At 44.2% G+C, this 12,488-nt stretch overlaps 1 protein-coding gene across 1 annotated transcript in view; it reads right to left on the reverse strand.

Annotated features, from left to right (window-relative positions):
* Window positions 1-12,488, reverse strand: part of pald1a (phosphatase domain containing paladin 1a) — a 92,547-nt gene that overhangs the window by 45,875 nt on the left and 34,184 nt on the right. Inside the window, 2 exon segments of the mRNA XM_083787918.1 lie at window positions 11,095-11,235; window positions 12,385-12,456. Of these exon segments, the coding sequence (XP_083644044.1) occupies window positions 11,095-11,235; window positions 12,385-12,456 (213 nt within the window).

Below are 12,488 nucleotides of genomic sequence, written 5' to 3' on the forward strand. Positions count from 1 at the left end.
GAAAGAATGTTTTTAATATTTCCATCCATAATGACATGCCAAACAAGTGTGTGTGTGTGGGGTTTTATGAATATTTAATAAATGGAAAGTATTAACAGGAGATTGTGACTAAATTAATTGAAGTTGTGAGCGCACACTTTGTTCTCTTTTTGTGATGTGATGGCCCGGTTACAATCACTGCGCTGCTTTCCTACAACCTTAAAAACAATATACACGGAGAGCAGACACACGATATTCACGTTGAAACTTCAACAACGTGGAACAACAACAACAGAACCTGCCCAGCACGGAAAACACACGGTCAGTGGGCAAAGATAAATCGATGTCTGTTCGATGTCTGTTCGTTCTAAATCATACATGGTCAACTGGCGGCCCGGGGGCCCCAGAGTGTGGAGATAGAAACAGAGCCACGAGATAGAAAACCCATTGGACTAAACCAAATAATAAAACAGCAAAAGGAAAACTACCTGACTGGTAAACTAGAATGCTATCTGGCCCTAAACAGAGAATACGCAGTGGCAGAATACCCGAGCACCGTGACCGACCCAAAACAAAGAAGAATCTTAACTAGGTACAGACTCAGTGAGCACAGTCTTGCGATCGAGAAAGGCCGTCATAGGCAGACCTGTATCCCGAGAGAAGACAGACTATGCAGCCACTGCACACTAAATGAAGTGGAAACCGAGCTACACTTCCTAACCATCTCCCCATTGTACCAAGACATCAGAGACTCATACTTCCCACAGATTACAAACACACACGGAGATTTTGAAAACATGACCAATGACAAAAAACTCCCATATCTGCTGGGCGAAGTACAACAATGTGCAAACACAGCAGCAAGATTCGTGAGTTGCTGTGATAGGAGAAGGATATCAAACGGAACACAACCACCCTAAAGACTAATCATTGTGTATATTCCTGACCTATACCTGCATCCAGTGATCTTGGTACATAGAAATTGATCTATTGAAGATTCTGACTTTCAAATGTACATATTCTTTGTTTTGTTTGCTGTATTGTTGTATTGTGCTTTGGCAATGTAAAAGTATGTTTTCTCATGCCAATAAAGCCCTTTGAATTGAAATTGAATTGTGTGGGTGTGTGAGTGTGGAACTATAGTGACCCTCTGGAGTGAGTGTGGAACTATAGTGTTTCTCTGGAGTGAGTGTGGAACTATAGAGGCCGTCTGGAGTGAGTGTGGAACTATAGTGGACCTCTGGAGTGAGTGTGGAACTATAGTGGCCATCTGGAGTGAGTGTTGAACTATAGTGTTCCTCTGGAGTGAGTGTGGAACTATAGAGGCCGTCTGGAGTGAGTGTGGAACTATAGTGGACCTCTGGAGTGAGTGTGGAACTATAGTGGCCATCTGGAGTGAGTGTTGAACTATAGTGGCCCTCTGGAGTGAGTGTTGAACTATAGTGGCCCTCTGGAGTGAGTGTTGAACTATAGTGGCCCTCTGGAGTGAGTGTGGAACTATAGTGGCCTTCTGGAGTGAGTGTGGAACTATAGTGGCCCTCTGGAGTGAGTGTGGAACTATAGCGGCGCTCTCCATCTTCAAAGTTGCCCACCCCTGTTCTAAATGTACGCTGTGTCTGTGTGCCTCACTCGGACCGCACTGCAACACAGACGTGTGGCGTTAAGACATGAGACCCGCCACGGTTCTATAGTACAGTACAAGGGCTTCCTCCTGGCAGCGGCCACATACAGTATACTTATTACTGGCCCTATTCAGCATGTCCGTCTCTCTCATGTCTTCCATTCTTTACCCACACGGTACATTGTTAGTTTTTTCTTCGGTTCAATGAAAATAAAGCAAAGGTCTGCCAGTATGTTGTGGTCGTCTCATCCTCGGGCCTCTCTCGTCTAAACCCTCCCGACCCTGGCCTTTGGCTCGCCATCCATTCCTCCCCCTGGTGCCGTGCATGTTCCAAGGACGTACCCCCCCCCCCCCCCACCCCCCCGCTTGTATCTCAGTGGTTCTCAACCTGTGGGTCGGGACCCCCAGGGCAGGGTCCCCCACATGATTTTTAGGGGGTCCCCTGTAGACAGTGAAGTGAGAATTTAAGGACTTTTAATACCTTTTTTAATACCTGACAAAAAGAATGCTGCATCAAAACTATACTATAAAAACTGGTCAAATTTGGCCTGGGCCGTGGCTCAGCGGTCCAGGCACCTTGGCTGGTAATCCAGTCTGGCAGTGTGCCGTGGGTTCGACTCCCGATCCCGACGGCCTTTACTGCATGTCACCCCCCCCCAATCTCTCTCCCCATTTTCTGTCAGCCTACTGTCTGTCCCTCCATAAATAAATTAAAATAAAGGCAAAAGGTCAAATTTACAGTTACATAAGAGGCAAACGTTGTGAAAATCTACCTGCTCATTTTCACAATTTTCATCTGTGATTTTCACAATTTTCATCTGTGAAACCGAGTCAAACTAAATGCAATTCTTCAACTACTACAATTCAAAGTGCTTGTCAGGGTGGGGGGGGTCCCTATTTATAATTTTAGGGGCTCAGCCTGAAAAGGTTGAGGACCACTGCTTTATAACCAAAATCGACCTATCGTTGGTTATACCAACTCTCTCCGTTATTTAGCTGCATGGGGGGACCACCCGGAAACCCCTCAAGGACCAGTTTGTGCTCCCCGGGACCACTGGTTGAGAACCACTGCTCGAAAACGACTTCAAATCAAGGACCCCCAGTTTGGCATGCATTAGGGCCACAGACCATCCATAACTCAGGGCGTACACATGGAACTAAATGTACCCCATTTAACTGGTGTGGGGGGGGGGGGGCTCCCGGAACACCCCGGACCCCAGTTTGAGACCCTGCTCGCTGCCTTACTCCCCCCTCTCAGTAAAAACCTTGCTCACTGCATTCTCCGCTTTCTGAAAATATTTTTCCACTGCCCCGTCCAAACCGTGAGGGCCTTTCTCGCGGACACGCATACACACGGCATGATTCACCTTCGTGCACGCCAGCCAGCAGCACAGTCGCTTCGCTTTGTGTGTGTGTGTGCGTGTGCGTGTGTGCACGTGTGTGTGTGTGTGTGTGTGTGTGTGTGTGTGTGTGTCCAGAGGGAAAAATACGTACATGTGTCGTGACAGTAAATATTCTGAGCCAGTACGAGGGTATAACGAAAGATATTAATGTTATTATTATTTAAATTATTTAAATTATTTGGGTCACATTCAAAACAGACAGGAGCTGTAATAATGACATTGTCGATACAGATAATGTTTCGGCGGTCCCGTTAATGTTTTTAAGATATTTTTTTTGTTCCTCTGGGGGTTCCCGGTGCAACAACTGGGATTTGAACCAACGAGAAGGGGGGGGGGGGGGGGGGGGTTTCTGAGGTGGGGAGAAGCAAACAGCGACCAGGGAGGAGGGAGGGGGTTTATGCAGAGGTGGTTTCAGAAAGTGCGGTCACCACCACCAGGGGTCTTCCCCCCTGCCCCCCCCCCGAGCAAAATAAGGAAAAGTTTATAATCCCTTTAAACCTTCTTCGGCTACTCCAAAATGGCTGATCTACACACTCTACAGCGGTGCTTTTCAACCATTTTCATATCAAGGCCCATTATTTATCCCGGCAATTGAGCCACGGACCACCGTTTGCTGAGATTTAGCCTCTCAGACGCAAAACTAAATTATATTATGTTATTGTTGGACTTGGACAAAGCTTGTCCACAATTCCATATTGATGTTGGTACCATTATAGGAGAGATAACAAGCAAATGTTGACCAAGATAGCAATCATTCTACATTCTCTAATTGTGTAGACTTCTTGAAATGGACCCTTCCGGGTCCATATGGTTTCATTTTACACTCTCCAGAGTTAAAGATCTATACTGTAAGGGTCCATTAGGTTACCATCATTTAGCTGGGGACCACCTGGAAAATTGTGTAGACATCTTTAAAATTAAGTAATGCAGATGTTTAACATAATTTAACCCATACGGGTCCATTTGGTTTCATTTTACACTCTCAAAGAGTTAAAGGACCACTTCACCACTTTTCAACCTATCTTCATATAATAGGTCCTCACTAATAATCATGATAAAATGGCACGATTCTTTTCTACTCAGTCTGTGTCTCATAGGAGGGTTGTGGGCAGTTTAGAAACCGTCTTCCAGTGACATCATCATTAGGCAGATTATTTTTTAAACAAGATTATTTTACAAAAATGTTTAGATTTTCATTATCGTGAGAACGATGGCTTCCATTTTCGCATTGCAACTTTTCAGGACTAGAAAGCCTGTAGTTTTTATTAGCTTGTATTCCCCATTGATGATGTCACTGGAAGACGGTTTTTGAACTGCCCACAGCCCTCCTATGAGACACAGACAGAGTAGGGAAAAAAATTGCCATTTCTTCAAGATTATTAGTGAGGACCTATTATATGAAGATAGGTTGAAAAGTGCTGAAGTGGTCCTTTAAAGATCTATAAGGGTCCATCATTTAGCTGGGACCAATGGTCGAAATCCAACCAATGCTCTACAACTCTATGTCAAAAGTAGCAAAACAGCCAATCTACCCACCCCAAAAAACTGTCCCCTCTGGGAACGTACCCTGGTTCAGGTCCCAGTGTAAATACATTTTTCTCTCTATCAAAGAAACATTTTCCAACCATCGTCCGTCGGGGAGGAGGAGGGGGGTAGTGGAGGGGGTGGATGGGGGGGTAACGGGGCTACATGAGGGGAAGAGTGGGAGTGAGGGGTCACACACAACTTTCTCCTCTCCCTTTTTTTATTGGCTCAATACGGACACAGACACTTTCACTTTCCAAATTTACAAAAAAAAGGTCGCTTCTAGCACTAGATTGGGTGATCCTTTTCCCATTAAACGCCATTAGAAGGTTGTTGTACTGTATGTATACGTTTCACTTTCACTTTAAGAACACAAATCCGCAACTTGCAATATTTACAAGCAACCTTACAGGAAAACCAAGCCCAACGTCGCTTAAAATAAGCGGACATGGCAGAGAGAGAGAGAGAGAGAGAGAGAGAGAGAGAGAGAGAGAGAGAGAGAGAGAGACAGAGAGAGAGACAGAGAGAGACAGAGAGAGACAGAGACAGAGACAGAGACAGAGAGACAGAGACAGAGACAGAGACAGAGACAGAGACAGAGACAGAGACAGAGACAGAGACAGAGACAGAGACAGAGACAGAGACAGAGACAGAGACAGAGACAGAGACAGAGAGAGAGAGAGAGAGAGAGACAAGAGAGAGAGCTCCAGGCATCCCCTTGGCAAAGACAAAAATCAAATGCTTACTTTTGGCAGATGACCTGCTGCTGCCGTCTCCAACCAAGGAAGGACCACAGCAGCAACTTGATCTCCTACACAAATTCTCCCAGACGCCAAAACCATCAATTCTTCCTAAATATAATCCCATTAGAAAAAAAAAAAAAAAAAAATACCTACCTCGGCCTAAACATCAGCAGCAGCGGGAACTTCAACCAAGTTGTAAAGGACCTGAGAGACAAGGCAAGAAGGGCCTTCTATGCCATCAAAAGAAACGTCAATAGACTTCTCTCATGCCAATAAAGCCCTTCGAATTGAATTGAATTGAATTGAATTGAATTTAAAGGTATATTCAGTGATTTCACTTAATTCAAATATCACTTATTTTTTTGTTTTGTTGTGATAATCCTCTCTACTATAGAGTGTGCTGGCCATATAAGGAGTTCCTCCCTGTCGCAAGTTAACCCCTGGGGGTCAAAAAACCTTAGGTTTCGTTTTTGGCTCTCTATCCTGATTGGATGAAAGGCTTAGGTCCCAGCCAAAAACTAAACCTAAGGTTTTTTGAGTGAAATCACTGAATATACCTTTAATTGAATTGAGTTGAGAGAGCGAGAGAGAGAGAAATAAGTAGATCGCTATGTCTGTATTGATACTGGTCATAGTGTGCTACAAAAATGTGATGAACTGGAGTTAGCCATCACATTGTCGTCTCTGGTCGGGGTGGAAACCCAAAAAAGTCCAAAAACAGTTTATTCAAATTCAAAAAGTGACAGATCTACAAGTTTGAAACGCGTCGCCTGTGGATCTGCTATACTTTTGTCGCTTTTGTGTGACGCTGTAGTATGATCAAGTAGGCCACTGGTTCTCAAAGTGGGGTCCGGGGACCCCCAGGGGTCCTTGAGGGAGTTCCAGAGGGTCCCGAACTAAATAATAAGATAGTTAGGAACCGACTCCATTTGTACACTCTCAGAGTCTCAGAGTTAAAGTAACGATTGATTTTAAAATGGGGTCCCGGAGATAGACATGCCATTAAATGGGACTCCGTAGCCCAATGCATGTCAAACTGGGGGTCCTCCTTGAAATAAAAATGGTTTAGAAAATGAGAATCACTGCTAGAGCCGTGAAAACCTGTTGTTATTGGGCTGTCCCTGCCTGGCACATCACTTAAAATGGTGTTCATTTGGGGGTTGACATGAAAAAGTTTGAGAACCACTGAAGTTGAGCATTCATTTTCTGGGGGAAAAAAAGTTGGATTAATATGGAGATGAGAGGTTTCTAGCCCGACAGTGACGATATGAACTACGCAGCTTTATCTCTCGCTTTGGGAAGCTAGGAAGAAGCCAGCCTTGGCCAATGCCATCTAGGGTCTTATCAGGCCTTATGTAACAGCACATAACTGTAGTGTAGCCATTGGCAGCCAGCATGTCGTGGATGCTGGAGCGTTTCTTCAACCCATCTCATGGTCCCATAATCATGGAGCTGCTTAGTATGAAGACCGAGACCACCAGTAAGACAGTAAAGTATGGCAAGGCTGCGTTGGATGGGTATTAATACCCCGCTAAAGCTATAGCTATGTCAACATAGGTTCTCCATACAACTCTTAAGGATTTAGATTAGAACAGGACGGGAATCCCTTTTGGTGTTTTAAGCATTATGTAATACTTTAGCTATTGAAAAATAGCTTGTAGAGCTTGTAGATCTGCTATTTTAGAAAAATCATGGCTCAAATCTTTGAATATATATTCTTTCATAGCGAACGTTTTTAACTAAAAACTTTGCTTCTGGGGGGGTCCCTGGAACAACATATTTTCAGATGCGGCCAAATACAGAAAATTCTGGGGGTCCTTGACATGAAAAAGGTTGAGCACCACTGAGATAGAAACATAGGTTTTTCAGAAAGCCTTTTTTTTTTTTTTTATGTGGCTAAATGGTGCGTCCACACATGCCGATACAGAGATACAAAGCTACACAGCATAATATTTGTAGTTTTAGTTTAGTTTAGTTTAGTAGCTTTGTCACCGAAGTTGATGCCAACTCAACCTTTTTGTACAGCTTTGTAGCTTTTGTAGCAGCTACTAACGTCTGCTGTATCTTTTTTATCTTCATGACGCTGGCTTCCATTGAAAAAAGAACGGTAGCCGGCCGGCGTCTTTGTAGCTGCCAGTGTGAATGCAGCTTAAGGGGGAGAGCCGGAGAGAGGAGAGAGAGAGGCGAGAGGAAATAAGGCAGAAAGACAGAGCTGCTCTCAGGACAATGAGCTCCATTGATATTGTGGAGACGGGGCTGCGTACCTCCAGCCCGTGTCGTGTAAGGCTAGGCTGCGCACGCACGCACGCACGCACGCACGCACACTGGTCTGTCGTTACAAATGGCTAAAACAGAGCAAAAGGTATCGTGGCAGTTAGGTGTTCCCAAACAATTACAATTTAGGCATTTAGCAGACATTTTCCAGAGCGACTTACAGTAAGCAAGAACAACACATGGTAATACATCAGGATCAGAAGTAAGCCAACAGTAGAATATCCGTACAATTATTAGTACTATACACTATAGAATGCTCTGTCTACATAATATGCTATGTAATCAATCAAAATTACATAATTTTAGCCTTTGCGTACGCCTGTACGGTCACCGAGGGCAAGTGCTATGTCAAGTGCTGAGGGCTCAGATGTGACTATTCAGACTATGGCGGAAGATTGGGAGTGAGTCTGCAGTTCTGATTGCAATGGGAAGTTCATTCCATAGTTTTGGAGCCAGAAGGGAACAGAGCCTGGGACATGTGGAGCGTTCAATGTCGAGACCTGATTTTTTTGTAATTATGGATTGCGAGTAAAAATCGTGTGGAACCCTCTCATCGGGGGTTTGAAAAGGTTTTGTAATACGCATCTATCCATCCATCTATAACCGCTTATCCGTAGTTGGGTCACAGGGCATTAGTAACTTCCTCCTGGGGGATCCAGAGGTGCTCCAAGGCCAGTGAGTCGATGTGATTCCTCGAACTGCGCCTTGCTCTGCCCCGGGGTCTCCTCCCAGTGGGACGTGCCTCGAGGACCTCCCTAGGGAGACGCCGAGAGGCATCCTAACCAGATGCCCGAACCACCTAGGCTGGCTCCTTTCCAAGCGAAGAAGCAGCTTGGAGTCTTTCTCGCGTGACTGAACTTCTCACCCCATCCCTAAGGGAGATGCCAGCCACACGTCAAAGAAAACTCATTTCGACCGCTTGTATTCGTGACCTTATTCTTTCGGGTCACGTTTTGTAATAATAATAATTAAAAACAAAATGTAGGAAACGAAAAAATTATAATCTACTGTAGGGAGTAGGGACCCATTAAAATAGGGGCCTGCGACCCACAAATGGGTGCCGACCCAGTGCTTGGGAACCCAGTGCACTCTAGCGGTGCAGTGATGTCAGACGTGGGTTCTCTCTATCAGGACCCAGATGGGGAAATATGTGGCTTTTCTTCCAATTCTGTCATAACCATTACAAAGGAAGCCGTCTGAATCAAGCCCCCTAATACTATACACCATTCACTGTTCAGTGTACCATGAGTGCCAGTGTGTTTACAAGACTCCACTGGAAAAGTGAATTCTCAAAATCCCACAAGCAATCAATGTTGTTCCATCCTCTATCTCAGTGGTGGAAAGTAACTACGGTATTTGTACTTTACTTGAGTATATTTCCAATTTCTAATACTTTTCCACACAAAATCTCAGAGGCAAATGATATTGTACTTTAACTCCACTACATTTATTTGAAAACTAGTTGCTAGTTGCTTTGATCATTATTACAAACAACATAGATTAAACACAGTCCTATATACATTTTGGTCATTCATTTGGAAATACCCGCAATAATTGCATCAGGACGCATTGTGAGCTTGTAGATCGTCTATTTTCAAAAGATTGTAATGCATTTGAAAACTTAAATGAGACATTTCTGCATAGTGAGTACTTTCTTACTTTTGGTACTTTAAGTACATTTTTATGCCAAACGTTTGCACTTTTACCCCAAGTGCATCTTGAATTTCCCACTTTGACTTGTAACGGAGTAGTTCTACATTTCAGTAGATACTTTTACTGAAGTAAAACAATTGGGTACTTTTTCCACCACTGCTCCGCTGTTTTCCATTTCAAAATATTCACTGCCCACTTGAATGGGATTTATAATAATAATACTAATAAATACATCATAATAATTGTGTTGCACCTTTAGCGTTCTTTTGCCAAAAGCAACTTGCAGCAATCGTTTAGATCAGTGCCTTAATTATAGTTTGATTAATTTAGATCAGTACCTTAATTATAGTTTGATTCACGTGTCCCCAAAGTCTCAGCACTGTCTGCAAAATACAGAAGCAAGTTATTGCTGCTCTCTATGGGGCGCATGTGGAACTGTAGCCAAGGCAGGCCTGCATTGCAAAGTAAACTACTATGCATCTCTATGTCACTTGCAATGGGTCTGGTCCACAAGATTCGATACACCACCAAGATACCCATGTACCTGTCTAAATACTTCCTTAATGTAAACGAAGTCCACACCCACAACACCAGAGGGAGTGCAACAAACCATGTACAACCCAGATTCGGCACAAACAAGGGACTAAATTCTTTTCGCTCCTATGCCACCAAAATGTGGAACGCCCTACCAACAGTCATTAAGACATGTGAATCCCTTGACTCCTTCAAAACCGCTCTCAAAGGGCACCTACGGACGGCTGCAATTCGAAACTGGCCTCTGTAAAATCTGAATCCCCCCCACCCCCCCACCCCATTTTCCCTCACTGTATATTGTATATTTTCCCTTTTTTGCTTCCCATATGATGAATTCCTGTTCTGTTCTTTACCTACAGAGAAATGTCTATTTGTATGTCTCTAAATGTTTGTATGTCCTTAAATGTTTTGATGAATTGAACAATGTGGACCCTGTTGTAAACAAGTGTAATGCTTAATTGGGTCGTCCACTCACAGTTGACAGTCTTTGTATTGAGTTTGTGCTTAAAATGTACTGTAAATTCTACAAACTGTTAATAAAGATTTCAATCAATCAATCAAAACTGGGTTTTCAACGCGCACGCACGCACACACACACACAATGACTTGGGTCAATTAGGGGTGAGGAGTCTTGCTCAGGGACACATGGACACATTACTGGCCTGGACTCAAACCTGCGACAACCAGGCCAGGGCCTCTAGCTGCCACGTAGGGCAGGCTCACTAACCACTCAGCCGTGGTATAATCTCTCAAGACAGAATCTGTCAGCACCACACATGTAGCGTTCCTGTTTCTACACAAGAAAAAGGATGTGGTGGTTTTCCCCAGAGGCAAAAACAAAGGGGGAAAAATTACCCCCCATGTTTCCTTTATCGAATGTTAAAGTCCTACTCTTTGTCACATATATTGCTGTATGGAAGATTTGTTCTCCGCATTTGACCCCATCTCTCGCAGCGCTCAGGGATCATTTGTAGTTGATCTAACCAGCCCAAATCCAACTCTGGACTCAGTAATAATGGGTCCCATTCTTTCACAGTCTTTGGTATGACCCGGCCGGGGATCGAACCCCGACCTCCCAGTCTCAGGGAGGACACTCTAACCACAAGGCCACTCTGCTGGTCATGAATGTGTTCCCACTTCCCAGATGTGGTTGTTGTTGTCCTACCCGTCTGTATGTGCAGATGATGACCTCTCTCAGGTGGTAGTGCATGGTGGGTAATGTAGTTTCTACCTGTCTGTATGTGCAGATGATGATCTCTCTCAGGTGGTAGTGCATGGTGGGTAATGTAGTTCCTACCTGTCTGTATGTGCAGATGATGATCTCTCTCAGGTGGTAGTGCATGGTGGGTAATGTAGTTCCTACCTGTCTGTATGTGCAGATGATGATCTCTCTCAGGTGGTAGTGCATTGGCGTCATGGTCTCGCTCACGGCGTCCAGAGCCATGTCCACCTCCCTCTTCATCCGGTGGCCGTCGGGAAGCAGGCGCACCAGCCGCATCACCACCTGCACGCACGCAGTGGTGTAAAAGTTACTTAGTACATTTACTTTAAGTACTGCGAGTACATGGAGCGGCAGTGTCTCAGGGGTAGAGTGACCGGATGGCAACCGAAAGGTTCCCAGTTTCGCTTCGAACCCGGGCTCCCCAAGAGTTAGTGTCGAAGTGTCCTTGAGCAAGACTCTGAACCCCTAATTGCTCCCGATGTGCAGGTTGGTGCCTTGCAATGCATGGTTTCCTCCGGAATCGGTGTGCGAATGTGATTGTGTGTGTGTATGTGAATGGGTAAATGTAATGCACAATCTCTGTAAAGCGCCTTGGATAAATGTGCTATATAAATGCATTCAACATTTACTGTACTTAACCCATGAAGACCTGAGACCAGATTCTACAAAAGACTTCTAAATCCTCAGTTTTCTGGAAAAAACGTATCAGTGGTGTGGTGCTGTTAAAATATTCTGTCCCAGGGACCCCCCCACAGAGACAACCCCACAGAGACACCCCCCCCCCCTCTGGGACCCCCCAGAAGCAATGATTTGAGTTAAAAATGCTTGCTGTGAAAGAATTATTATATTCAAAGACGCATTTTCACGATTTCTCAAAAATAGCTAATCTACAAGCTCATAGCATAGCACTCTGTGCCACGCTATGAGCTTGTAGATCTGCTATTTTTCAATAGCTAAAGTTTAAAATAATGGTTAAAATGGTTAAAAGCAAAGGTGACAGTCACACAGATGCGTCCCAGCTCCCAGGTAGTACAAATTTTAAGTATTATAATTTTTTACTTTACTGGAGTATCCAGTTTCCAGTATTTTTCCTTTAGTATACTCCACTACAATCATTTGAAAACTTTAGTTACCGGTACTAGTTACCTATATACATTTCAGGTATTAGCTCACAAGCTTCCACTGAGATGTAGTGGAGTAGAAGTAAAACTAGACAAAGTGCTCCTCGGAGCACAGGTCTCCATTAGGTTTCAGGAACTTTCACTTCCGGTTTTGGTTGTATCTGTCTCCTAGCAACCTATTCATATGTTGGCGAAGAGCGCCATCTATTGTAAACCACTGAAAAGACCATATGGAGAAATATTCCGCGCTTGGCAGTCAATGGTTGGCTTTGATGAAATGTGTTAACAGCCATAAAGTTGGCATAATTACCTCAAATTCTCCCTTTGTGTACTTGGCATCTGGAACGCTCACTATCTCATCGTCCCCAAACTCAGGAAAACCCTGCATGGAGAGAGAAAACATCCCTTCACAAA

The sequence above is a fragment of the Protomyctophum parallelum genome (genome assembly GCF_964188405.1).
Source record: "Protomyctophum parallelum genome assembly, chromosome: 17".
In the NCBI taxonomy this organism is placed as follows: Eukaryota; Metazoa; Chordata; class Actinopteri; order Myctophiformes; family Myctophidae; genus Protomyctophum; species Protomyctophum parallelum.